At 37.7% G+C, this 27,823-nt stretch overlaps 1 protein-coding gene across 7 annotated transcripts in view; it reads right to left on the minus strand.

The window, feature by feature from the left end:
* The window catches only part of APBB2 (amyloid beta precursor protein binding family B member 2), a 408,666-nt gene that overhangs the window by 215,891 nt on the left and 164,952 nt on the right, over window positions 1–27,823 (minus strand). For 2 of the 7 annotated variants that reach the window (XM_027836190.1, XM_027836191.1), the window contains one exon: window positions 9,442–9,510. The exons of the other annotated variants lie outside the window; for them this stretch is intronic. In XM_027836190.1, the coding sequence (XP_027691991.1) occupies window positions 9,442–9,460 (19 nt within the window). In that variant the 5' untranslated portion in view covers window positions 9,461–9,510. The remainder of the gene's footprint in view (window positions 1–9,441; window positions 9,511–27,823) is intronic. 7 annotated transcript variants of the gene reach the window in all.

Consider the following 27,823-nt stretch of genomic DNA (forward strand, 5'->3'; position numbering starts at 1 on the left):
TTATGTGTCTGAGGCCGGATTTGATACTTTTTAATAAAAGAAATATTGCCACAATTGTGGATAACACATAAACATGGACCTGGGACACAACAGAAGACCTAGGTGAAGGACTCCAACATGCTAGATGAATTCTCTGCGGAGAATGTATAGGAGAATATACACAACAAGAGAAGGCATGGGTGAATTGGAATCCATACTGATGGAGGGAACAAGTAAGTATAAATCTGAGCAAAAAAAAAGTACCCAACTTTGTGAGCTTGACCCAATTTAGTTCATCGACCTTAGTTCTGAGTTTATATTGGTTTTTTAAACAGTCATACAATCTTAAGAAAAAGAAAGAAATGCCGAGGCAAGTTACTGTACCTCATACCAGAACCAGAATCTACCCTGCCCAACACATGAGAAGTGATTATCCAGCCTTTGTTTGAAGACCTCTAATGTGGAGTCAGTTACTCACTAAGCATTATGAAGTACCAAGCACAGTGCTAAGCCTTGAGGTACAATGAAATGCCAAAGTAATCCCTGTCCTCAAGGAGCTCTCATTATGTTGTGTGAGACAACATGTAAGTAACTATATACACAGAATACATAAAGAGAATTGACAGAACATAATTTCAAAGAGGATGGCACTGTAGCAGCTCAAGGGGAGGAGGGCCTAGAAAAGGACTATGGTGGAAATATGGTCCACATATGGTGGACTTTGAAGAAAGCCAGGGAAGCTAAGAAGGAGGATATTCCAGGCATGGGGGACAATCGGGGCAAAGGTGTGGAGAGGGGAGAAGGTATGTTGTGGGTGAGGAACGGGAAGCTGGATCACAGAATGTGTGGAGGGACATAAAAAGTGAGAAGCCAGGAAGGGAACAGGCTATAGAGGAATGCCAGAAGACTTCATCTTTGATTGAGACAATAATCAGGAGCCACAAGAGTTAAAAGGACAAGGACAAGAGCTGACCTTGCTTAAGGAAAATCACTTTGGTACCTGAATGGAGGATGCACCAAGCAAAGTGCCGAGCACATAGGAGGCACTTAATAAATGCTTGCTGTTTGAGTGAGACTGGAGTGGGAAGACAATACAGGCAGGGAAACCAATTAGTAAGCTACCAAAATAGTCCACCAGAGAGGAAGTGAGGGCGTGAAGTAGGGCAGCACCTGTGTGAGTGGAGACAAAGGGATCCCACTACCTTATGAAGTAGTCCATTCCACTTAAATAAAACTCTCGTTGTTAGGAAGTTTTCCCTTACATCGAGCCTAAACGTCTCTCTCTACAATTTCTACCCATTCTTCTAGGGAGCCAAGCAGAATAAGCTCAATCCTGATGAGCAGGACAAGCCCGAACCCCCAATTCCTTCAGCTGATCCTTACATGAAATGATTCCAAGGCACTTCACCATCCTAGAGGCCCTCTTCTAGACACTCTACTCCATATCAGGCTCCTTCCTAAAATGTGATGTCCAGAACTCAGCACCCGTATTCCACGTGTGGTCTGAACAGGGCTCCTTAGTCCTGGATACTACGCAATCTAAGATCATGTTAGCTATTTTCAGCTGCTGTGTCATACTACTGTATCATATGGTGCTTGCATGTTCACTAAATCTCCAGCTCTTTTAAAGATGAACTGCCATCTGGGCATACTATGCCCATCTTGTGCTTGTGATTTTGATTTTTTTTTAAAAAAACCAAATGTAAGACTTTATACTTAGCTTGATTAAATTTCATCTTATTACCTCTGTCAAGCTGTTTTTTGAACATGTGTCAAGCCATTCTTCCTAAATTTGTATCCTCTGCAAATTTGATAAGTATGCCATCAATGCCTTTTTTCCATGTAACTGTCAAAAAGGTTAGATTATCTAGGCCCAAGCAGATGCCTGGGGCACTCCACTAGAGGCAGAATTCCAAGATCATAGTCATGATTATTATTCATGATCTTTCATGATTATTATTCAACCAATTACAAATCCACTCCACTGTACTGGTGTTAAGACTACATCTTTCAATATTTTTTTCATAAAAACAGTATGATAGTCTTTGTCACACATCTTGCTAAAGTCTCAATAAATTATCTGCCATCATCTCCTTGAACAACTAATCTAGTCACCCTGTGAAGAAAGGAAGTGAAGTTAGTCTACCATGATCTGTTTTTAACAAAGCTACGCTGAGTCTTCGTGGTCAAGATGTTCAATGACTATTCTATTATTAACACATTCTAAAATAGTTATAGGAATTGTTTTTAAATAATGCAGAACTCTCTCCCCTTTTTCTAAGAGGATCAGAAGGTTTTCTAAAAACTCTTTGTCCTTTTCTCCATTCCTGCAGTACACCCTCCTGACAGTGATTTAGTGATTGTGTCCTCTTTCAAAATTCTGGAATATAATTCTTCTGTTCTCCTGGTTTCTCATGTCCCTCTTCATCTAGTTTTTCTACTCCCTATTAACCATTTTTTTTTTATTCTGCCCTTTCTAATCCAAAGACAACTCTCCTTCACAGAGAATACTGGGGCAGGGTTGGGGGAAGAACTGAATAGTTTTGTTTTCTCTGAGTCATTTCTGATCACTGGTCCATCAACTAACTCTGAGCAGCAGCAGTCTCATCCCTTCTTTAATTTTATTCATTTCACCAATGTAGATGACAACGACAACAACACTTTTTTGGTCCAAAGCATTCTTCCTGAGCATTGGCTCATTTTTTAGGCTTGAACACACCACAGAATTCTTAGAGGGCCATATCCTGTTTTTGTATTGATCCTGAAATTATCTGCCTTTACTTCCCTAGTTTGTATATAGTCTTTAAAAAAAATTAAATTGGTTGATAATCAGCATTGGCTTATGTTCAGCATCCTCTATACTTTGGACAAAAGGGCATTAGTAACCTGACAACCTAATAATCTGTTACTTTTCTCATTTTCCTTTTAGCTTCCAGTCACTTATAATGTAGTGGACGTAGGTTATACCTTTGGAGTCCTTAGACTCAGTTGTAAAAGTAGTGGTGTGATCTTATGCATTATTTTCTAATATTAAAAGATCTCTAAAGTCAGGTTTAGCTCTAAATTCAATAAGTGAAAAGAGTAAAATGAGGAATTTGGAATAAGGGCAAAAGAAGATTGAAACCATATAATAGGCATACTTTTGAATAAAAAAAGGAAAAATTACACTGAATATCACTAAATTAGCCAAGGTCATCTAATACCAGTGGTAGCTATAATATTTTCCAGCCAATTTGTCACATGAAGACTTCAATAGTTTACTGAAACACAACCAAGTTTATCAGTAATTTGGATCTCTCCTTTACATACCAAATCCCTCTTAATTTCCCTTTGCTACTCTGCCTCACTTTTCATCAGAAGTGAAAAACATATCCCTTTAGTAGACATACATTTTAACTTTTCCACCAGCACTGTGACCCCCAACAAGCATTTGGGTTAGATTAATGGTTGAACTGTATTTTGCAGAGCCCCACCTATCCACAAGTCTTGTGATTTTCTTTGTTTTGGCTAAGCAATTTGACTTTCCCTTAAAAAAAAATTAAGAGCCTTATTGTTGTATGAAGTCTTGGGAATGATGGGTTTGGAACTAGCTCTCACAGTTTTAAGGAAGTAAAGTGAATTGAAATTTTTCCTCTTAGGAAGGAGAGGTGAAATGTGTCTGGTTTCCTGAAGTTACTCAGGAAAGCAAATGCCAAGTGGTCACACCCTCTCCATTTCAATAACAGTCTAAAACCACCATATAATTTTAAGCAGTAGAAAATTCTCAAAGCATTTTGAAGTAGCAAGAAAAAAAAAGCTAGAAAGAAAGCAAATGTCTGTCAAATGCCTAAACAAATTGTGGTACATGAATGTAATATAATATTAACTGTGCTTTAAGAAAGGATGATAGGGATAGCTAGGTGGCACAGTGGATAGAGCACTAGTCCTGGAGTCAGGAGGACCTGAGTTTCAAATCTGGCCTCAGATACTTACTAGCTCTGTGACCCTAGGCAAGTCACACCCACAATTACCTCCAGAAAGACAAACAAACAAATTTTTAAAAAGAAAGAATGAAAGGAAGGAAGGAAGGAAGGAAGAAAGGAATACTATGATGTATACAAAAAAACACAGGAAGACATAAGCTGATACCGGGCGGGTAGGTGACACAGTGGATAGAGCACTGGCCCTGAAGTCAGGAGGACCTGAGTTCAAATCCGGCCTCAGACCAACACTTGACACTTACTAGCTGTGTGACCTTGAGCAAGTCACTTGGCCCCAATTGCCTAAAAAACAAAAAACAAACAAAACAAAAAAAAAGATATAAGCTGATCCCAAGGGAAGTAATCAGAATCAGGAAAACAACATATACAATGACTACAGTAATGTAAATGGAAAGGACAACAACAAACAATTGAATGCTGGGATTATTATGACCAAACTTAGCCCTAAAGAAATGAGAATACAGCTCCCTCTCTCCTTTTCAGCGGTAGGGGACTGTGGGTGTGGAAGGTTATATACAATATCAGATTTGGTTAATCTGCTGGCTAGTTTTCCTGGACTATTTTTTCTTCCTCTTTTTATTCTTTGTTATAAGAGATGACTCTGGGAGGGGAAGAAGGGAAGAGGCGTATGGTTAATACTAATACTGATGAAAATTTAAAGAAAAGAAAGAAAATAAAATGATCACAGCAATAGCTTTGATCACAAACCAAAAGCTATATGGGAGTAAAATAAAAGAATTTTTATGGTGAGGAGGGAGCATAATTCCTTCCACCCTTTGCCCCTCACCAGAATCAAATGATATAAGTGATTTCAGCATCCTGTTCCCTACCTCCCTTTACTCCACAATGGCTACCTCAGTTTGGACTTCTAATGCAGGCCATAGAGGAGATGTATCTCTATGTTATTTTGTTGTTGTTGTCTTGTTTTATCATAACAAAATATCCAAATGAATGTTGCTTTCTTAGTAGGGTAGACAGAGTAATAGTGCTGCCAGTGGTCAAAATACATCTGTAACTCCCTTGGAAGTTCAATCAGATCCTCCAATAATTGTCTTTTGCCACTCCTCCACAGTGAAGTGGACTTGATTTTTGGAAAAATGAAAAAAAATCACCCCAAAACATCAATCTGATTAAGGCCTGTGATAAGGGGGCTAATAAAACTGTGGAATTAACTTTTCAGTAAAAAATGAAACATGAATATAAAACTTTTCTTTACTTGGTGAAGCTATTTTGCTTCCAAGAAAGAAAGACTTGGACAGTTAAACTTCCACACAAAGGGAAAGGAATGGCAGATATGGGGGAAACAGGAGAGTCATTCTAGAAAGCAATTTAAACTATGCCAAAAAAGTTACTCCACTGTACATACCTTCTGACACAGCAATATCACTAGTAGGCCTATATAGACCAAAGGAAATTAGAATCATTTTCTTATGTAAACTCTTGGAGACTGCCTTGCTTTTTCTTTTCATCATCAGGTTCTAGGGCAGTGCTTGGTACACATTAAGTGCTTAAAGCTTATTGACTGATTAACTGATTGTGTGACTTAAACTAGGTCCACAAACAATTCCAAATGAGGAGCTTCTAAAATGGTGTTGAAAAACAGCATTATCATTAGAATGGAAGGATAATGGGTGCAGCTAGGTGGCGCAGTGGATGGAGCACCAGCCCTGAAGTCAAGAAGACCTGAGTTCAAATCAGGCCTCTGACCAAACACTTGACACTTACTAGCTGTGTGACCTTGGGCAAGTCACTTAACCCCAACTGCCTAAAAATAAAAAACACACACACACACAAAAAAAGAATGGAAGGATAATCTTCTAAGATGACAATCACAAAAAGAGGAAAAACTCATTTAATGTTCTAGTATATTTATTTATATGAAAAAAGCTTAGTCCTTTATAGTTTACATGCCTACAAGTATGGGGAAGACTAGATAAATTTTCCATCTCAGTTATTATTCCTGGCTTCTTCTCCATGTCTTAAGGTTTATCAATCTTTATATAGGGAAGGGAGACCTACCAATGGGTTCCTCCCACCTGGCTAAACAATGGAACATTTAGGTGCCATGCAGAAACAAATCAGATTTCCCTTTCTTATCCTGTATGTTACTTCTAAACTCTAAGTCAGGGTCCTGGAATCCTATTCTTATCAACTATTAAACAGAAAATTCTGGTTTAATGGAAGGAAATCATGATGACCATGGTAAACAGCAAATAGCAATTTTCCTATAATTAAAGAATCTCAATCTAGCATAGCGGATATAGCATTGGACTTGACATCAGGAAGACCCAAGTTCAGATTTTGTCTCAGATACTTACTAGCTATAGGATCCTGGACAAGTCTTAACATTTTCCTCATCTGTAACATTAAGGAGTTGGATTTGGCCTCTAAGGTTCTCTCCAGTTCCCAATGTATGATCCTATAATCATTTCTATTTTCACAAAAGTTCTATTCTGGGGCCTCATCATGGTATGGGAGTGACCCTGGTTCCCGAGGGCTACATCAGTTGAATTAGCGGTAGAGAGTTGTTAAGCATGGGACCAGGGAGGAAGTATCGAGTCACATTCAGAGAAGCTCATCACAAGGCAGGTCACAAGATTGTGAATTCTTTGGTCACAGTGATATTCAAAAACTTTCCACTAAATCACAGTAGAGTAGTGAGCTGTCAGTGAAGGGGGAGGACCCATACTGGTAAAATGGAAGGCCCTTAAAGAACTGACCCACGCAGTATGTGTTTTTAAATGACACCATTTTGCGTCTACAAAAGAAAACCTAAAATACAAAGGAAGCCTTGTCATAATGCTGGTGTTAAGTAGGGAAAGAACAACATTTATGTTGTAGTCTACTATAACTCACATGGGGGAAACAGGAGAGTCATTCTAGAAAGCAATTTAAACTATGCCAAAAAAAGTTACTCCACCATACATACCTTCTGACACAGCAATATCACTAGTAGGCCTATATAGACCAAAGGAAATTAGAATCATTTTCTTATGTAAACTCTTGGAGACTGGAAAGTCTTCCAAGACTCCAGGACCCTGACTTAGAGTTTAGAAGTAACATACAGGATAAGAAAGGGAAATCTGATTTGTTTCTGCACGGCACCTAAATGTTCCATTGTTTAGCCAGGTGGGAAGAACCCACTGGTAGGTCTCCCTTCCCTCTATAAAGATTGATAAACCTTAAGCCATGGAGAAGAAGCCAGGAATAATAACTGAGATGGAAAGTCTACTATAACTCACATGATTTGACCTAAAGTGTAACTGGATCCTTGAGCAAAGGGAGGTATCTTTGAGAGGGATGTAGTACAGGAAAATCCTCTTAACAAATACACATAATGATATCAACAACTGTGTTTAAAAGTTTTTCCCCCTTTTTAAAAAATTTGAAACATACCCTAATATATACGGCCATCTCTTCTAAGTATGAAACAGAATAGCAAAGCTAAGACAGTACATAATGAGTTTCGTCCACATGCTAATAATACCCTTCTGTCTTCATTGCCATAGTAACACAGAAAGTGATGTAGTAAGAAATACTTGATGTAGTTAGCACAAAAATAGAGCAATACACACAAAGTGACCAGACACCCATAGACCCTCCATACTTGCTTTCTAATACAAATAATAGTAGTTTCCCTTTTAGGGAGATAAATAATAAAAACTGAGTAATCTTGGAATCATAGCGCTAGAAGGCTTCTCAAGAGGTGTGGCCTTCCTACCTCCAAGTAGGTCTACACTTCGACCACCCAAGACAGATGGATACTCAGCTTATTTTTGAAGACCTGCCAAGATGGAGGCTGAAAAACATCCTCTCATAGTCTGTTCAAGTTTTCATGTTAACAAGATATGCAAAAGGAATAACTCCATGGTAATACAAACGATCTGGCTCTTATTTTCAAAGGAACACTGACAAATGAGACGTGCAATTTAAAAAATGAATTGCATTGCCTAATTATTAGTGAAACAACAGGATCCAGGAATCCAGTGCTAGATAATTGTTTTTAATATCTTTTGTACAACTACCAGGGGATTCAATGAGTGAGAGAGAGCTAAATGAAATGAATACGTTCAAGTTACAGAATCAGAAACCGTCAACAGTAGTTTCTGGTTAGTTTAATTGGCTCCTAGAAAAGACTGTTTCATCATTTCAGATATCTTTCTGTTTTCAAAAATAAGTCCATATCATAAGGTTTATTTTAGCCTTTTTTTTTTTAAACATCTGAACTAGAGGCCCAGATTCTGTTCCTAGATATACTCAAGTGTCTACTGGGGTACAATTACTCCAATCTAAACCTTTTAAAAAATAAAATATCATAGAGACATAACATTTTTTTAAATGATTCACAAAATTATTCTTGACATTTAAAGACCCTCTATCTGTTTTGGAATACATAATACCCACGTGCTCATCATGCCAAATGTTTACTTTTTTTTTTTTAAACATTGAAAGACTGTGATGTAATCCTCTCAGCAAAGTCATCTCTCTGGAACTGTGATCTAGGGTACATCATTTCATTTCCTTTCTCTTCCCTAGCTATAAAAAAGGCTGTGTTGTTACTTAACTACTCTGGTAGGGGGCTTATTATTTATATAGTGTTTTGGCTTCCTTAATGGAAATGTAGTATTCAAAGTATCATAATGGAGAGTGCAATAGGCCCACTTTCAAAGTCAGTCAGTCCCACTGCAGTAGTTTAAAGTCAACAAATATTCCCTTAAGTATCTTTGATAGTATAAACTCACCTATCTGAGGCTTTAAATATGCTGAATAGCCTATCCCTGTACCTACTTCAAAGGGAGAGGTACCTACCTCAAAACCAACCTATACTACTCGGGTTACCATCAGCAGCCCTACAACATGGTTCTTTAAATTTTTATTAGGAATTTTTTTTATTCAACAGTAATAACAACTAAAATTTAATTCTAATTTTAAAACCTATTCACATCGTCCTTTCCAAGAACCTAACAAAAAGAATATGCTGTAGCATTCAGAGATTTGCCAAAAGGATTAAATGAAAAGCACCCCAGGAAGAAGCAGGATTTCCTACCAGCATCTCCTTAGCATCTTAACTTGTGACTGAAGGCAACAGAATTGTTAGAGCTAAGTTAGAAAAATCAAAGCTGACTTACATTAACCCCTACGGCTTAGAGCCTCACAACGTTTAATGAACTCTGAAATCATTTGACATGTCCTGTTTTACTCAGCTCAAGTTTTTTTTATGACTTCAAGCATTTTTTAATTTTTGTACAATTTAGTATGAATGTTTTTCCTATTTTGGTACATTTGCTTTTCTTGGGCTGTAGCAGTCAAGGAAATGAATTAGTATATTAGGTAAGTTAACCTGGGAAAGTCCACAGTCCAAAAGGAAAAAAAAAACTGTTTTCAAATCATAAGTATAAGACTGAAACAAACAGAGGTCAGATAATAAACTTTAAAGAGGCAAATGCTTCTTTGCAGTGAAACACATGAAAGGGTATCTGACCTGGAAGTACTTCTGACATGGATCACTGGGCGCCAGCAATGGATCAGGAAATAGGTTATAATTTGAAATCTGAAAAGAGGGATCATTTAAGAAATTAAAAACCCAATAACCAAAAACATGAAAGGAAACAAAAAGCATCTCATTAAAAACCTTTCCCAAAATAGTTAAGACATTCTAAATAAAACTCTTTCAGCCTTCAAAGCATGCCAATATTAAATAGTACCCCATAAACCTGCTCACCACATATTCCCAATTCCACATATACAAATCACATTGTGTAACAGCATTTCTATTTTTTAAAAAATTTCCAGTTTTTATCTTATTAAGAAAAAAAATCCTAAACCTGACAGTTTGCAAAATTGGATTTTTATAAAATTTTTTTTTAATTTGAGAGCATGACAAGAGACTAGAAAGAAACTGTCCTCATCCCACCCCTCTCCCCACCAAGAGTTAACAAAGATGTCATTTAGCACAGTAATTATAAAAGTAAAAAAAAAATTGGGTACAGCTCTTCAATTATGTTCAAATCCAAAAACTGCACACCTGGAAAGATTAGGTTTCTAAAATCTAGTCAGCGCCTTTCCAAACTGGCAATTTTTTAATGAGCATTGTTTCCTACTTTACAATTCAGATAACTGCCTGACAATCTGGTCTATTGACCCACAATATATTTTTAATTATATTTTCATACACTGAGGGTAAGGCTCATTGCTCTGATATAATTAAAAGGACAGGCTTATTCTAAACTGCTTAGAAACAGCAAACAGCAATGGATTGTTCTTCCATGACGATTTCTGGGCCTGCGTCCTCCCTTGTTCTATACCCTTTTATGGATGCTTAAAGCAATTTAGTCATTTTTAAAAGTTTCCCTTTTAGTGGTCACTGTTACCAGTCCACTTCTCATTATGTACAGGAGACGTGGAGGTAGAGATGAGTGTTTAAAAGAGGAGCACATGGATGAGTGTGTTTCTATGGGAAATTTTAAAAGATTAAAATACTAAGATTCTGATGACTCTTTAAAATATACAGTTCCCATAGGAAACTGAGTTAACTGATAAGTTCTCCACCTTTACGAAAGCTATTTTTTAACGAGATGAAAATAAAAGTTCATTTTCTTGTACTTCCCGCTGCTGTTTCACAAACACATCTTAAATCAAGGACAATGTTCTTCCTGTTGTCTTATGCGTATGTGGCAATGCATTATGAAATGGAGGCACAAAGTGAGATACATTTGGCTAGCCCTCGTTTTTTGCTTCCTAATGAACAAGTATGTAATATAATCTAAAACAGGTTTGGAGAGGTCTTGATATTATAAAATAACTCATATGATCACTACTTTTGCAGCTGAGTCTAAGGACTGTTAGAGTGAAACATCCAAATCCATAAATTGTACCTTCTAATCAAAACATTCTCTCGCTTTCTTCATTATGGGGGATGTGGAATGTGATTCTAATTCAGCTTTTCTGACACATAAGGCATACTTACATCATATGTTTTTTTCTTAAATAACAATACCCAATGCTGAGCTCAGAGACAAAAGACTAAGGGCCGACCTCTACCCACATTACATTAAAAATCCAGTTGTGATTTTAAAGCAAAATATAAAAACATTTAAGTGCAAACAGACTGCCAGCAACTATTCTCCTTCCAGCCGGGCTCTCATAAGGCTTATTAATGAAAATCCATATTGCTGATATGCCCCGTGATGATGCTATTAGGGCTAAATAAACTTCCAATCTGGCTAGAGATGAGAGCATTGATGTGAAAACAGGAGAACATTTAGATCAAAACAAAACAAAGCAGGAAAAAGCACACATTCTAAGTCAGGAAAAGCAGCTCTCTCCTCCTGACGAAGGTAGATAAGGGGAGGCTGGCTTTATATATAGCAGAAGACTCCTTCATTTAACCAGACAATAAACTTTTATTAAATACCCACTATGTGCCAGGCACAGGCAGCTAGATGACACAGTGGATACAGTACACGGCTTGGAGTCAGGAAGACTAGCTGTGTGACCCTGGGCAAGTCATTTAACCCTGTTTGCCTCAGTTTCCTCATCTGTAAAATGTGCTGGAAAAGGAAAATGCTATCTTTGCCAAGAAAACTCCAAGTGGGGTCACAAAAAGTCAGACACGACTGAAAAATGACCAAAACGTGCCAGGCACTATGCTTAGCACATTCACTCAGGGACAGGGGAAGCAATAGGAATACACTGGCCACTCAAAAATTTCATTATAGCCTCCTGACCAATCAAAACCCTTTATAAAACAGTTACATTAACTCCTCCCTCTTCTCCATGTACAGTGTTCATTTCTGCTGCCGCCAGTCTAATCTAGGACCTTATTCTCTCAAGTATAGAGTGTTTTGAACAGGATCCCAATTTGTCTCACTAGCTACAGTCTGTCTCTGCCCCAACTCAACCTACACACCACTGCCAGGTGACTCTTCCTCAAATACCACTTGGTACCATGAGCTCCACAATGGGTATATTTGCTCAAAAATTTTCAGTGGCTCCCCACTGCCCAAAGAAATAAGTTTCTTAGTCTGGTCTTTGAGAGACTCCACAATCTGGCCCCTCCCTCTCTATCCTGACAACAGTATTTTATACTTCTTCCCTAACACGACACAATGGGATTCAGAGACTGAAGAAGGAGGTCCAAACATCAGCCTCAAACACTTATAGGTCACGTCCCTGGACAATTGACTCTGAGTCCCTGTAAAATGCAAAATTACTACTTGTGCTGCCTACTAAACGGGGTTTTTTTTTTAAATTATTAAATGCAATGACATTATGTAGAGTAGATAATAAAAGTAAGAGACATTTACATAGCATTTTAAAGCTGGCAAAGCACTTTATATACATTATCTCATTTGAACCTCACAACAATCTGTGAGGTAAACAAGAAAAGTATTATTATCCTCCTTTTATATATGAGGACCTGAGATGACATTCAAAGAGATTAGGAACTAGCCTAGGATCACAGAGCCAGTAAATGTCAGAAGCAGAATTAGAACCCAGATCTTCTTGACTCCAACATGTGTTGTCTATCTACCAAGCAGCTATCAGCCATACTACTTCTTCAAATCCTAAAGACATATACGTATATATGTATACATATGCATATATATATATGTACACACACACACACACCTTTACGTGAGTCTCTAGAATACCTCTTTACCTCTGCTTCTAATGCTCTCCCCACTGTCCTTTACCTTCCTAGAATCCCATCCCATTCTATCAAGCATCTGGCCACAATACTTTCTACTCCAACTGCTAATGCACTTATCGTTTAGATCTTTCATTCATCACTAAGCAGATACTCTATCCAGGAGTGGGGAATCTGCGGACTCAAGACCCCATGTAGCTCTCCAGGGCCTCAAGTGCAGCCCTTTGGCTAAATCCAAACTTCACAGAACAAATCCCCTTAATGAAAGGATTTGTTCTGTAAAACTTGGACTCAGTCTAAAGGTCGCACCCAAGGACCTAGGAGGCCACATGTGGCCTTCAGGCCGCAGGTTCCCCACCCCTGTCCTAGGGAGACGTAGATCTGCCCTATACAAGCATTCTTCTTTATAAGTCTACGTCTTCCCAACTGAACTGTAAGCTTCGTAAGGATAGGGACCACGTCTTATGTCTCTTCTTATCACCAGTACCCACGTAAATACTTGACACATGTTGTCTGATGATATTGAGAAGTCTCCTATTATCTCCCTTCTCTCCCGCTCCCATTCTCTGGTGAAGATGTCCATAAAATGCCTCTGAACACAAGAAGACTGGACCCAGAATAAACCAGGTATCAGTTCAATAAAGTTTTTGCCAAGACAGAAAAACATACTCCATGAGATTAGTTCTGGTCCTTCATGCTGATGAAATGCATGGCTCTAACAAGGACACTGGTCCATGGTACACAAAAGTGAGGGGTGTAGACAATGTGCATCTTATATTCCAAGGGGAGGGGAGAACTGGTATAATTTTATATTCTGACCTTGGGTACAACATTATCTAGTTACAGGGACGACTCTCACCACTACCAGATAGACCACTACTACTGAAAAGGGTTCATCACGGGTACAATTCATGAAGTAAACAGAACACCTTCTTTGTGTTTTATCGAGAACCACAGCATGACAAAGAAATACTGATAGAAGCCGTTCAACAGCTCCAACTAAAATGGTCCCAAACAAGAATGAGATGAAGCCTTAATTTGCTTAACAGGGCCTCTTATATATCTATTAGAGAAAACATAAGAAATGAACTGCCTCATAAAGCAGATGGTTTTCTCGAGTTTCTTAACAAGATAATTAAAGGAAACTAAAGAGCGAGGATCTGCTAAATTGACCACGGAAAATGATTTAATCTGAACCAGACTGTAGGAGTTTCTGAAAAAGGGATTTCCAGTTTCCCCATAAAACTGACATAGGTCATTTGGCAACATCTAAATCAAGAGACAGAGCCATTCCAAGGGCAATTGCTTCCTGGGCAAGACGAACCAATCTGGCAGGTTCCACTAATGAACCAGGGTAGGAGGTAGGGATTAACACGACCCCATGGGAAGAGGACTGGAAAGGGTAAGTCAGATGTGAGTTGGAGTTCTTCCTGGTTCTGCTATAAAATGGCTTTGTGACCTTGATCAACTTTTCTCATTTCCCCATCTGAAAAATCAGAAATAATACCATCAAGTTGCTTTTCTGCCTTTCTGAAAAAGAAAGATCGAATGGTGGGATTTAAGAGTAATTAGTAGTTGAGGATAGAACAAAGGAGAAGAATACAACTCAGCTGAACTGAAGTCTCTTTATTTTACCCACCACCCGACTCAAGGGTATGATCAAGATCTTTCATTATGGTCCTAATGAGCTGCCTGTATTTAAATGGATGAGCCCAGACTGTTTTTTTTTTTATTTTTTGGGTTTTTGGTTAACTATATTCCCCTCTCCTTGTGAAAATATCTGATATTCAGCAGATGCTTAATAAATGCTTGCTGAATTTAAGTTAATAAAACCAGAAAATGTACTTTTAGGTTTACTCTTGGGACAAAAATATTTTTAAAATGATGTTTCCATGAATCCAGCAAGGACAGAAATAGAATCTTCAAAAGCAGGCAACATGCCAACTTGGGGAAATAGGAAAGGAACTCTTCATGGCAGAGCCTCTACTTGTAACTTTGTTATTTTGCATCTTGAACTACCCCTGTGCTATATGGCATAGTGAACAGAAGGTTAAAAATGGTGTCTGCAAGTCCTGGGTTCAAATTCTACTTTTGTCATTTATTACATCTATTATCTTGAGCAAATTAACTTCTCAGAGTCTCTGTTTCTTTGTATGTAAAATTTACATTTCAAATGTAAAATACAGGTAATAACACCTGCATATGTCACAAAGCTGTTGTGGGACTCAAATGAATCTGTGATTTTGCTGACGTGGATATGCCTTCCAAACCCTTCCATAAATGATTATGTAAATATTGGCTATTAGTATTATTTTATTTTTTTCTTGAATACAAAGTGATTTGATGTTGATTGAATATGTTGCAGACTGGGAGTCATACTATTCCACAGAATTGTGATACAGCCCAACATCCAAATGGTTGGCCATTTATTCACTCACACATCAAATTAATTAGTAAATAAACATTTATTAATAGTTTATTATGTCCTGGGTATGTAATAAGCATTGTCACCAAGAAGTTAAATCAAGTCCACCAGACAATTTCTTTAAGTAATTTGTATTTTATTTTCTACAGTTTTCATTCTGTCATTTAATGATAGCCTCGAACTTTGTTAATTATTACAGGCATTTGTTAATTTAATAATCAATATTGCTCTTCACAATCTTTTCCCTTGGTAATGGAAGGGGAAGCTCTTGGTTTATAAAGTAAGCTCTTTCTGAAACACAATTCAATTTCTTCAAGTAATTAGTGTTTCATACTTTAGTACAACTTCATTTGTTTCACCTTTATTATTTAGCAAGCATCATACATTTAGTTATTAAATGTCATTTAATAACAAACACTGTTTTCATTTTAGTATCAAAAGAAACCCTCTGGCCAAGAAATATTTTTAAGAAATAAGCTCAAAGCACAATTATGTTATTATTTCCTGGGTGCTTTAACAAAAGTTAGCTTTAACCTAATGATTTAATGATAAATTGTACATTTAGTTTGCTACTACATAGTTTAAATACAACAAAAATCAGATTTTAAAAATTCATTCTTTTTTTTTGCTTAACATCATCTTTCATATTTCAGTACTCAAAGTATCTATATTTTCTTGGTGTGATGCACTTCTGCTAAAAGGCCAGATGCTCTTGTCAGAGACCAAAACATTCATCCCCCATGACCAATTTAGTAAAAACTTTCTAAATGTAGCTAAGTTCATTACCATACTACCATAGACTCGGTCTCTCATCGGCCAATAATGAAGTCTTTGCATCCCTATAATGTCTTCCAGAGCTTATGTTCTTTTGGCATAGCCTTTGTGAGCCCGGGGTCCCCACTATACCAGGATGAGGAGGAAAAATATTCTTCTAAGAAAAAGAATGTTAAATAATTGAATTTCAGTAGAAGGTCATTGTCTGATAAGAAGTAGAGCTAATTTGGTTATTATAGCTCAGCAGCATCCACAGTTCATTATCAGACCAGGTCTTCCAATATTTCATGGCTTGAAGTGAAATAGTATTTGGGTCATTCCATCTCCTAATCCTCTAAGTGACCCACCACATTAAGTTAGATTGGTGGGGAGGGGGAAAGAGGGGAGTGGAAAATGTTAGTATGGAGATCATTATAAGCGATATTTTTACTGATATATAGAGTTATGGCCTGTTTTTATTTGTGTGATCATTCCAGTATAAACATTTCAGCTCCTTGAAAGAACCATGATACATAAAAATCAAGGCAGAGCTATCATATGGAATACGGGAAGGAACAATGGACTAGAAGTCAGAAGACTTAAGTGGTTGTCTATATTTTATCATTTACTAGTTGTGGCACCTTATCTATCTAAGATAATTATTTCCCTGCCTATCTGATAGGGTTGCTGCAATAATAAAAGGAGAAAAGCCTATGTGACAGTGAGTAGAAAACCAAACATTTCGCAAATATATGATTAGAGTCAATGTGGTATTGTAGAAAGCCACTGGATTTGTATTTATGCACCTGAATTCTAATCCTGATACTGCTGCTTACTACCTCTATGAACTTGGTGTCATTTAACCTTTCCCTTTCCTGATCAGTAAACAGAAAGCTGGAAGATGTGACCTCCAATGTGTCTGACAGCTCTGAATCTTTGATTTTATGATATTGTTATAATCATGTCAGGCCTCTGCTCAAAAAGCCTTTCGTAGCTCCCTATTACCAGCCAGGGGGCAGCCAGATGTGCAGTAGATAGAGCACTAGACCTGGAGTCAGGAAGACCTGAGTTCAAATCCAGCCTCAGACATGTACTAGCTGTGTAACACTGGACAAATCACTTAACCCTATTTGCTTCAGTTTCCTCATCTGTAAAATGAGCTGGAGAAGGAATGGCAAATCACTCTAGGATCTTTGCTAAGAAAACCCCAAATAGGGTCACAAAGAGTCAGACATGAGGGAAATGACTGAACAAGAATAACAAATTACAAGTCAAATGGGGTTTGTACTCCATCTGGCATTTAAGGTCCTAAAAAAAGGCACCAGCATTACTTACAATGCTTTGTTCTTTTCCTATGCCTTTCCATTCTTTATGCTTATAAAATTCTCCCTCTCTTCTTCATCTGTTGAATTTTTACCTATATATCAAAGCCCATCTTCATCAATGAAAATCTTCTTGATTTTCTTATTAATCTCATATAGTTGCTTTGCTATGTAACTAATGACCTCATATTTTATGTTATAGTTATCTGTGTTTGTGTCTTATGCCGTTACTAGAGTAAAAGTTTCTTGAGGGCAAGGTCAATGTTTTATTTAGACTTTGCATCTGTCTCAACATCCAGTAAAGTACTTTGGATATACTGAGTACACAATGCTTATTGTAAAATTTATTAATTAGCTGATATAATGATAATATATAATAATGATATAATAATTGATTATATTAATTAACTGATACACTATATTGATATATTATAACATTAGCTGATGGCTAACATCTTTTATTTCAGAGCTTCACTGTGGCATGGCAGTGTATTTGAAGGCCTTTCCAAAGAAGAAGATCTGGGAGGTTTTCCTGAGTTGAGACATCATGAATCCAGCATGTAAAGTGGGAAAGAAAGAATGGTGGTGATACCTCAAGGCCTCAAAAAGCTTCACTTCCGCATTAATTCTGAAGTTAATGATTCTTTAAAGGAAGGAAACTTAAAGGCCCAGCTATTTGGAAAGTTGCTTTTTAAGTCTGAGTTAGTTACGCATGAGTTTTAAAAATGCTTACTTTTAACCATCTGGGGCACAGCATTAAAAAAAAAAAACAATATTTCCAACACTCTTACCTACTTGGCCTCAGTATTTAAAAAAAAAAAAGAGCAGGACTGAGCAGGTACAAAGAAAAACCACTCAGGTGGATCCAAATTCAGGGCTTTCAAAAGTTTAACATTTAAAATATTCTGAGAATGTTTAAGCATTACCTATTGTTCAACACCTAAGTTTCACACTTTTAAAATATGTATATAATATAAATATTATATATTATTTGAAATATACATACATTTTATATATAATATATCATATGTCAATATTGTATAATATGCACACACAAATATACTATATATTTATATGTGACATATTTATATATATTATCTAAAATACATATTTATATTTATTTATTTAAAACATATATATACACAAATATATGTATACATTCATAAAACATATATTACACATATGTATATAGGCATGAATATACATAACATATATACATATAAACATATATTTAAAACATATATACATATATATGAACATGTGGCACCATCCATGTGATATTTATACAAAGAACAACAATTTAACATGCAAACTAAAGCAGGGGTTCATAACTTGGGGTCCATGAATTTAAAAAATAAATTTTGATAACTATTTCAGTATAACTGATTTCCTCTGTAATCCCTTGTATTTTATCTAAAAGCATTTATACTGAGAAAGGATTGATAGGCTTCACCAGACTGACAAAGTGTTCATGACATAAAAAAGGCTAAGAGTGTCTGGACTAGAGGGACTACATCACTTAAGTATTGGCACTTTTGATATATTAAGAATACATTTATGTGGTATTTCAAGGTGTATAAAGCTTTGACCTTGCTTATTTACTACAACGATTTTATTTTTCCTGTTTTTTCAAAGGGGAGGAAGAAAAGGGGGATGACTATAGTGTTGCCAAGAAAGAAAGAAAAAGGAGTCATTGAAACCTTTTTTAAAACGCTCAGAAGAAAACTGTGCATATCCTCTAACCCAGCAATACCACTACTAGGTCTGTATCCTAAAGAGATCAAAGAAAAAGGAAAAGGACCTATTTGTACAAAAATGCTTATCACAGCTCCTTTTTGTGGTGGCAAAGAATTGGAAATTGAGGGAGTGCCCACAAATAGGGGAATGAATGAACATGTGGTATATGATTGTGATGGAATATTACTGTACTATAAGAAATGACAGACACTTGACATTTATTAGCTGTGTGACCCTGGGCAAGTCACTTAACCCCATTGCCTAGCCAAAAAGAAAAAAAAAATGACATGGGGGATGGTTTCAGAAAATCCTGGGAAGACCAATGTAAACTGATACAGAATGAAGTGAGCAGAACTGGGAGATCATTGGTTGGAAGCAATCTCAGAGGCCCTCTATCCCTGTCAGTACCTGAATGAGAATCTCTCTAAAATATAAGTGGTCAACCTCCTTTTACTTGATGACCTCTAATGGGGGAGAAGCCACTACTTCCCCAGGCAGCTCACCCCGGCTTTAGATAGCTCTAATTGTCAGAAAATTTTTCATTTCAGAAAAAAGTCTAATCTTTCTTCCACAAAGCACCTTCAAATACTCAAAGAAAAGCAATCTGGTATTCTTGAAGGCTTTTCTCAAACAGGTTGAATATTCTTGGGATGTTCAACTGATTCCCATATGGCATGACCTCTAGGTCTTCCACAAACCTACTCCACTTCCTCTGAATACTGCCCACTTATCAATGTCCTTTCTAAAATGTACCACTCAAAACTGACCACCACAATCTGGACTGGTCTGATGGAAGCAAGTACAATGGCACGGTCTAAAACACACACACACACACACACACACACACACACACACACACGTCTTGGATACTATGCCTCCTTTATCTTGTACTTAGGAAGTTGACTTTTTATTTAACACAAGAGTAAGATTTTATATTTCCCTCTGTTAAGTTTCATCTTGTTGAATTCAATCCAACATGACAGTCTGTCAAATCGTTTTTGGACCCTGACCGCCATCCAAAGTGGTTAGCTGGCTTGGCATTATCTGCAAATTTGATAAGCACAAGATAGATCTATTGAAGTCAGTGATAAACATGTTAAACAGTCCAGGCTCAAGCACAGATCTTTAAGGCACTCAAGTCACTGCTGTCAGTCTGTACAGGGAAGAGCACTGACCTGAAGTCATAGGGCCTGAAAGTAAACCTAGGCCCTATTACTTATTACCTGGGTGACCTCATTCCAGGATAAGCATGCTTCATTCCCCTCTCAGGTATGCTTCTGTCTTCTCCAGACCTCACTGCCATGCCTCAGCTACTATCACACCCTGGAAATGTCCCAGTGCCTGGAACTCTCCTATATGCCTTCTCTCCTTGGTAATCCGTCTCCCCTTCCTTCCTCATGCCTCTCCTTTCAGTTCCCAATTACGTGATGTCTTTCTCTATTAGAATGTAAGATCCTTGAGGGCAGGGGCTATTTTTGCTAGTATTTGTATCCCCAAGGGCTCAGCACAGAGCCTGGCACATAATACGTGCTTAATAAATACATGTTGTTTGTTGCCTGCCTGCCTGGGCTAAGTCACTTACCATCCCTAAGCCTCTGTTTCCTCATCTGTAAAACGAGAGGATTGTATTGGATGGCCGGGCCTCTAAAGTCTTTTCCGGATTTACGATCCTAGGAACCTTTCAAGTTGGTAACAACCTATTAATGACTAACTTTTGCGGTTTAGTTATTCAACTAGTTCCAAACCCCCTTGACCACTATCGTCCCCATATCTCTCTATCTTTTTCAAATCTGGCCTCAGACACTTGCTAGTTGTGTGTCCCCCAGGCAAGTACCTTCACCTCTTTGTCTCAGCTTCTTTACCTGTAAAATGGGAAGAGTAATAGCACCTACCCCCAAAGGTTGTTGTGAGAATAAAATAATATTTGTAAAGAGCTTTGCCAACTATAAAGCGTTCTACAAATGCTAGCTGTTGTTATTATTAGCTCTCATTTTCCACAAGAATAGTAAGGGAAATTTTGATAAAAACCTGTTTTATCTATACCATTCCTTTGATCTACCAGAGAAAACCTTTTTGAGCCTCCATTTTCTCTATCTTTAAGCTGGGGAGAATAATACTTGTAGCACGCCTTCCCCCTTGGAGTTTTCATGAGGAAAGCTTTTAAAATTTGGAATAATATATAAATGTGAATTACTACTTATTATTATTTATTATTGTTATTAATCAAGAAATGCTGGAGGTGCAGTATCTATTACAGGAAGGAGTTCTTGTTTTCTTGCCCCTCCATCATACATGCACAATAAAGGCTCACTTTCACCTGTGTCCCTTTTTCAATACTCCATTCCTCCTGCCTTGGACCCTTCCCTTTTCCCAGTGATTCAAGTTTTCCATTAAAACCCAAATCAAAAATGACCTAACTGCAAAGGCTACCAGAACAACCTGACCCTGCCAATAATTTCTCTGGCACCTGTATTTGTTTAGCACTAATGGTGTCCAGTTCTATTCTTTTTCTCCGGTGGATATTCTGATTTGTATTTTTCTTTTGTGTATATTCAATGAAAGGATAAAAAACTTTAGGGCACAAGTCATGTATTGGATCTCTTTTTTAGCCTTCCCACCCCCACTGAGCAACTGATACAGAGTTCTACACATTTTTTGTCATTCAGTTGTTTTTTGGTCATGCTTGACTCTTCATGACCCCATTTGGAATTTTCTTGGCAAAGATAATGGAGTAGTTTGACATTTCTTTCTCCAGCTCATTTTACAGATAAGGAAACTGAGGTAAACAGGGTTAAGTGGCTTGCCCAGGGTCACACAGCTAGTAAGTGTCTGAGGCCAAATTTGAACTCAGGAAGATGAATTAAGCTTTTAATAATTGTCTTGAAGGTCCAAATCAATAGTATGCTTTTCTTTGAAACTAAGATGACAAAACTCAATGATTCTTAAAGCTGATTTGTTGTAAAAGTGGTATCACATGGGGAACAGAAATCTAATTAGTCTATCTATGTTATGGAATTGTTGGGAAAATACAAGTCACAGTCCCAGATGCCATGTTTTCTTTTCTCTTGGATATTATTTTCAGGGCTCTGATTAATTTTGTCTTAGAATAATTTCTTTCTGTTCCTCTGGATTTCAGTTTCTGCCCCAAATAGCAGCTACTGACTAGCTTCCCATTCTGCAGAAGGCTCACACAGGCAAAGGATTATCATCTGATACTATGTCAGTGACATAACTGCATCTCAAAGATGATATCCTCTGGAATTAGAGATTAAATTGAAACTTTCTTTTAATATATGATGCATTTTTAACAAGGAAAAGTAAGTTGCCTGGACCATGTTAGGCCTAAAATCTACTTTCCTAGACAAATGTAGGAAAAAAAAAATAAGAGGGAAAGAAATGAAAGCTCAGAGAGCCTAAAGCAAAGGCTAATTGTTCCTAAAGTCACATCCTTTAATTCAGGGGATTTTAATGTGGAGGCCAAAATGGGCTCAGTTAGATTTCAGAGGGGTCCATGAATTGGCATTTTTAAAAAAATGTTATCTTCATTTTCTTTAAACACTAGCTTAAATTTAGCATTTCCTTCTATTAAAATTTTATTTGATATTTTATTTTTTCCCCAGTTACATGTAAAAAATTATTTTTAACATTCATTTTTAAAACTTTGAGTTCCTCTATTATAATTTTTTAAATATTCTGAGAAAGGATCTCTATGTTTCACCAGACTGCCAAAGGAGCCCAGAACTCACAAAAAGGGTAAGAACCTCTTATTTAATTCTCTATCCAAGTCTCTTCTCCCTGAGCTCTCTCCTACATACCAGTTAATAGTGAAAAAGACACACAGTCCAATTGAGTTAAAGGAGTAATCCACAGAGAGGAAAAAGAAGTGTATTTAGTACTACCTACCAGGGGCCACCCACTCATCAAACCAGCCTTTCTGTGAGACTTCCCATCCATCCAGTATCAAAAAATTCAGAGCTGTCTTTGAGTCCTCTCCCTCTACATCTTGTCCCATCCATATCAAATTAGGTCAACAAGCATTTGTTGTTGTTGTTGTTACTGTACAGTCAATCAGTTGTAACTGGCTCTTCATAACCAGGTAAACCTGAATGGAACTGTCTATGAGGTTTTCTTGGCAAAGATACTGCAGTGGTTCGCTATTTCCTTCTCCACTGGATTCTTTGTCAGGCAATCAGAGGTTAAGTGACTTGCCCAGGATCACACAGCTAGGCTGGATTTGAACTCAGGTCTTCCTAAGACTGTAGGCCCAGTGCTCTATCCACTGAGCCACCAGCTCCCACAAACATTCATTATGTGTATGCTACATACCAGCACTGTGGTAAGACACAAAGAAAAACAACCCCCATCCCTCCAAAAAAGTCACTGCTGTTAAGGTGCCTAATGAGGGAGACATTAATATTAATTAATGTTAACTGGATTAATAGTCAATTCATCAAATCTTAACTAGTCTTTCTTCAAAATATCTTTCACATCCATCCCTCCTCTCCTGTTTACCACTCTCACTGCCACCAGGATCTGGAACTGAGTAATTCATGCCTCGGCTACTGCAATAGCTTACTTACTGGTCTCCATGACTCCACTGCTCTCTACTCCAATATATCCTTACACTATAGCCAGATTAAATTTCCTAAAGTAGTTTCAATCATATACTCCCACACAAAATACTTGTGGTTATGTGGAACGATGGTTCCTCAATGACTACCAAATTTGATCAAAATTTCTCAACCTGGCATTCAAGATCCTCCTAAATATGGTGCCGTCCTATTATTCCTCTTAAATATATCATATGATTTTGACAAACTGGGCTAACCATTATCACTGCAACACTTCCGATGCTTATCTGCTTCAGAGCCTTTACTTATACCACTCCCTCTGACTGAAGCTTTCCTATCTTTCACTGTGATATTTGAGGGAAGCCATGTTTTCAAAGGCATGTTCTCCCATCTCTCTCTAACTCACCATCAAACATTCCCCAACCAAGCCAAGTCAGTTCTACTGAGGCCCAGGGCCAATCTTCCATCACCACCCCTTCCCCAACATATCCCTCATTCCTAACACTGTTTCTGAGGCATGACCTTACCTTTACACAATTTATCCCCCAATACCGTATTTCTGTAGACTCAGTGAAGGACAGAGGTCATTTATTGCTCATGAAACTACAGAGCATGGATGAAGGAATGGGTCTCTTAAGTGGACAGAGACTGAAATTTCTTATCCATCTCCAAATCCTCATTCTGAGCTCTAACCTACAGAACAGTTTACCTGACAGAATGGCACAGTGGAAAGGGCACTGGATATGAAGTCAGATTTGGTTCAAATTTCAGCTCTGCCAGCTAATGTCTATGAGACTTTGAAAAAGTCATTATTCCTCTCAAGACCATCAGTTGTCTCTTCTGTAAAAAAAAATAAAGGGGCTGGATCAGATGATCCCTTCCCCTTTCCAACTCTTAATATTGATGTCCTCTGATCCCAATGGTGCAGAAGGGTCCACAAAGTTTTCTAAAATTACAAGCTTGGAATTTGACCCTAAGAAATTTGGAATCAGAAAATTTAGTATCACTATTATTTTCAAATTGAATAAAGCCCTTTCAAGCTTTAAGTTTTCAAGATTCTAGGCTATTTATGTTATCTCCCACCAGTAATGCTCTGACTTCCTATGAAGCCATAAATAAACACAATGTATTTCATCAGTAACCTGACTAAGGATACCATAAAAATGGCAATGGGGAAGATGCTGCCCAAGAAGTACGGCTCATTGGCACTTCTTCCCAATGAGTACACACAAATGACTTCATTTATACAAAGGATTAAACTTCAAGACCACAACTCATCACCTTCATTTATGAAAATCGTTTGGTATAAGTTAGATATTCTTTTCATAGGCTATCCTGGAACTTCCTAGAAGCTGTTTTTATATACTTTAGGAAGTGATTCCAGATATAAGTGTACATTAAAGTGTCAAACATTGCAGAGAATGAAGATTATCACCACTTTTTATATCCCTGTTCTAAAATTCTATCACGGTAGCTTGGTAATGGTGTACATCGTCCTTGCAACCAAATACCAGTTCCCCACATCAATTAACTTGGGATGTTTTTACTATAAAGGTTGAAACTCTCATGCCCATAATTACATTTTAAAAACATCTACTATCACTTTCTCCACTATGCCCAAGTATAAACTAGCAATATAACTAGACAGCAGGAGAGGAACTTTATTGCTTAAGATGCTTGACTCACAGCCCAGAGAAGTAGAGAAGAGTTCAGTGGTTTTGCCTGAGGAGAGATCTGGGTCATTCAAGTACCAGGTCTAGCCTAGACAACACCAGAGAGGAAAGAAGGATATTTCCATAAGTTTCTCAACTTCCAGACTGACCTCCCTTTTTTTCTCATTTCCTAGGGATAACTAATGGCTATTCCAACACAGGGACCAGACTATATTCATTTGGATCATCTGGCCCGGCACAGTATGTCTGGCTGGCCATCTATTGACATTATCCCTTCGTTTTCCTCAGCGAATCTAGTCTCTCCTGTCACTTTCCACCAAGATTAATAATACCCTAATATCCAAGTTTTTATTCCCTACTCTGCAGTACATGTGTCTGGAGTCTGCCTCTCATCACAAGGCATTTCCATTCTCCACACCCAGTCTCAAACCTCACACTCATATTGATTCCATAAAACTCTCTCCCTCACTGCAACCATGCCTATCTATACCCACACTTCCTCAATCATATCCTCTCCTATCCTTAATAAGTAAGCTCCACAACACTCTATGCCCAGCTATTTCTCACCTATTCTATGCACTTTAATACCTAATTATATAATGCCTCAGCGTTCACTGTTAGTGCCTGATAGTCCTAATCCCACAAATAGGAAGTCTCTAAATTACCTGTGTATAGGGACCATGTTTTAGACTCCTTCTGCATCTCTTTGCATAGTGCTTAGTATGAAATTGGTGCTTAGCAACTGCTGGCTAATTGACTCCTCCTAAATGTACTTTGAACTTTTGATCCTCAGAGGGAAAAAAAAAGAAAACCTCCATAAGTACCATACCTCTCTACTGGCTGGCAGAGCACGAGAATAAGAGTTTCAACCCATCATAACATTTGGCTTCTTCTATGCATAGACTTTCAAGAAGATGTAGGGGACAAGTCACTCCTAGCCAGCTCTCTCTCTCTCTTTCACACACACACACACACACACACACACACACACACACTCCCTTCCTCCCTCTTTTTCTTAACCCCAGAGATAGAGGAGAAAAAAAAAAAGAATTAAGCATAACAGAAAAAACTGTCGTGCGTCCCATTGGGATTCTTGCTATCAGTTTGCAGATTAATAGTATGCAATTTGGGTTGTTTAGCATATTATTAGTAAGCCCCAGGAGAAGAGGGACAGTTTTCATACACAAACTGAAAATCACTGGGGGGAGAGGGAGATTTGGCACAAATTAAAGCATTCTTGTGCACACTGAGAGGGAGACTCAAGTGCAGATAATCCCTTTAACATGTCACCATTCTCTGACCAACTAACTATGTTGTAGTATAGATTCGCCATGCAAGCAAATATACTGTATATATTGCCTATATCTGCTCAAAGTCTGGGGGCGGGGGTGTTGAGGGAGGAAAAATAACTCATAGACCTCACTCATGCTTCTAACTGTGCAAAGTCATTCCTCTCAATATTTTGCTGGTCTCATTTTGCAAGTATTTTAATGAATTTACTTCAGTTCACTGAGAGTTCACATCCCTGAGGACTGCTTTGAATTTCAGGTCTGCAAAAATGAGAAAACTTCTAGCATACCTGGTGAGACAAGTTGATCTGGTCTGTTTCCCAAAAGTAAGCCACATTCCCCAGTAAACAAGTGAGCAAAGGATAAGAACAAAGTTTTCAAAAGAAAACCTGCAAACTCAAACAACTCTATGAAAAAACGCTCCAAACTACTAAAAAGAAAAATGAAAATTCACACAACACAGTTTTCAGTCCATACCCATCAAAGTGGTAAAGACAATAAAAGGTGGAAATAGTCAATGGAGGAGATGATGGAACTGTTAACTGGTCCAAAGTTTCTGGAGAACAACTCAGAATCACATGAGAAAACTTACTAAACTTACTAAAACTTACTATGCTTTAACCCAGCAATTCTGCTATTGTGCATGTACTCTAAGAAAGCCAAAGACAAAGAGAAAATTCCATATATAATAAAATAAAATATACATAGCAACACTTTTTGGTTTGAGCAAGAAACAAAGTGACTGCCCATTGATGGGAGAATGATTGAACAAATTGCAGTGTTATCTCAATGTAAAGGAATAATAATTATTAACATAAATAGCCCTTTAAGATTTGCAATATACTTTATATGCATTATCTCATTTGAACTTCACAACAATCTTGTGAGGTGGTTGCTATTATTATCCTCATTTTACAGATGTGGAAACTGAGACTGAGAGATGTTAAGTGACTTGCACAGAGTCATGCAGCTGGTAAGTATATGAGGCAGGATTCAAAGTAGGATCTTCCTGACTCTAAGTCCAGTGTTCTTCAAAAACACCTTCTAGCAACCTCAATATTGGACATAAAGATGCTATGCCAATGAGGGATTCTGAGAATCATGGGAAGATGTGTATGAACTGAAACAGAAGGAAGAAAGACGAGTAGAAGAATGACAGACACAGTGGATATGAATGGAAAGGTCACTAAGAGGAAATGGCCACCAAGGATGCCAGAGGACAAATGAGGAAACACTCCTATCTCCTCTTGGGATGGCAAACACAGCACGCGCGCGCGCGCGCGCACACACACACACACACACACACATTCAGTTGCCCTATGGCTCAATTTTCTGGAAAGCATTTCCTTTATTAGCAAGGAGGTTTCTGTGGGATCAAGGTTGATAGAGGGGAGAAGGGCATATCAGAGGAGGTAGCGTGTCAAACATGGCAAATGTATCCATT

This window comes from Vombatus ursinus, unplaced genomic scaffold (assembly GCF_900497805.2).
Source record: "Vombatus ursinus unplaced genomic scaffold, bare-nosed wombat genome assembly UNPS02014818.1, whole genome shotgun sequence".
In the NCBI taxonomy this organism is placed as follows: domain Eukaryota; kingdom Metazoa; phylum Chordata; class Mammalia; order Diprotodontia; family Vombatidae; genus Vombatus; species Vombatus ursinus.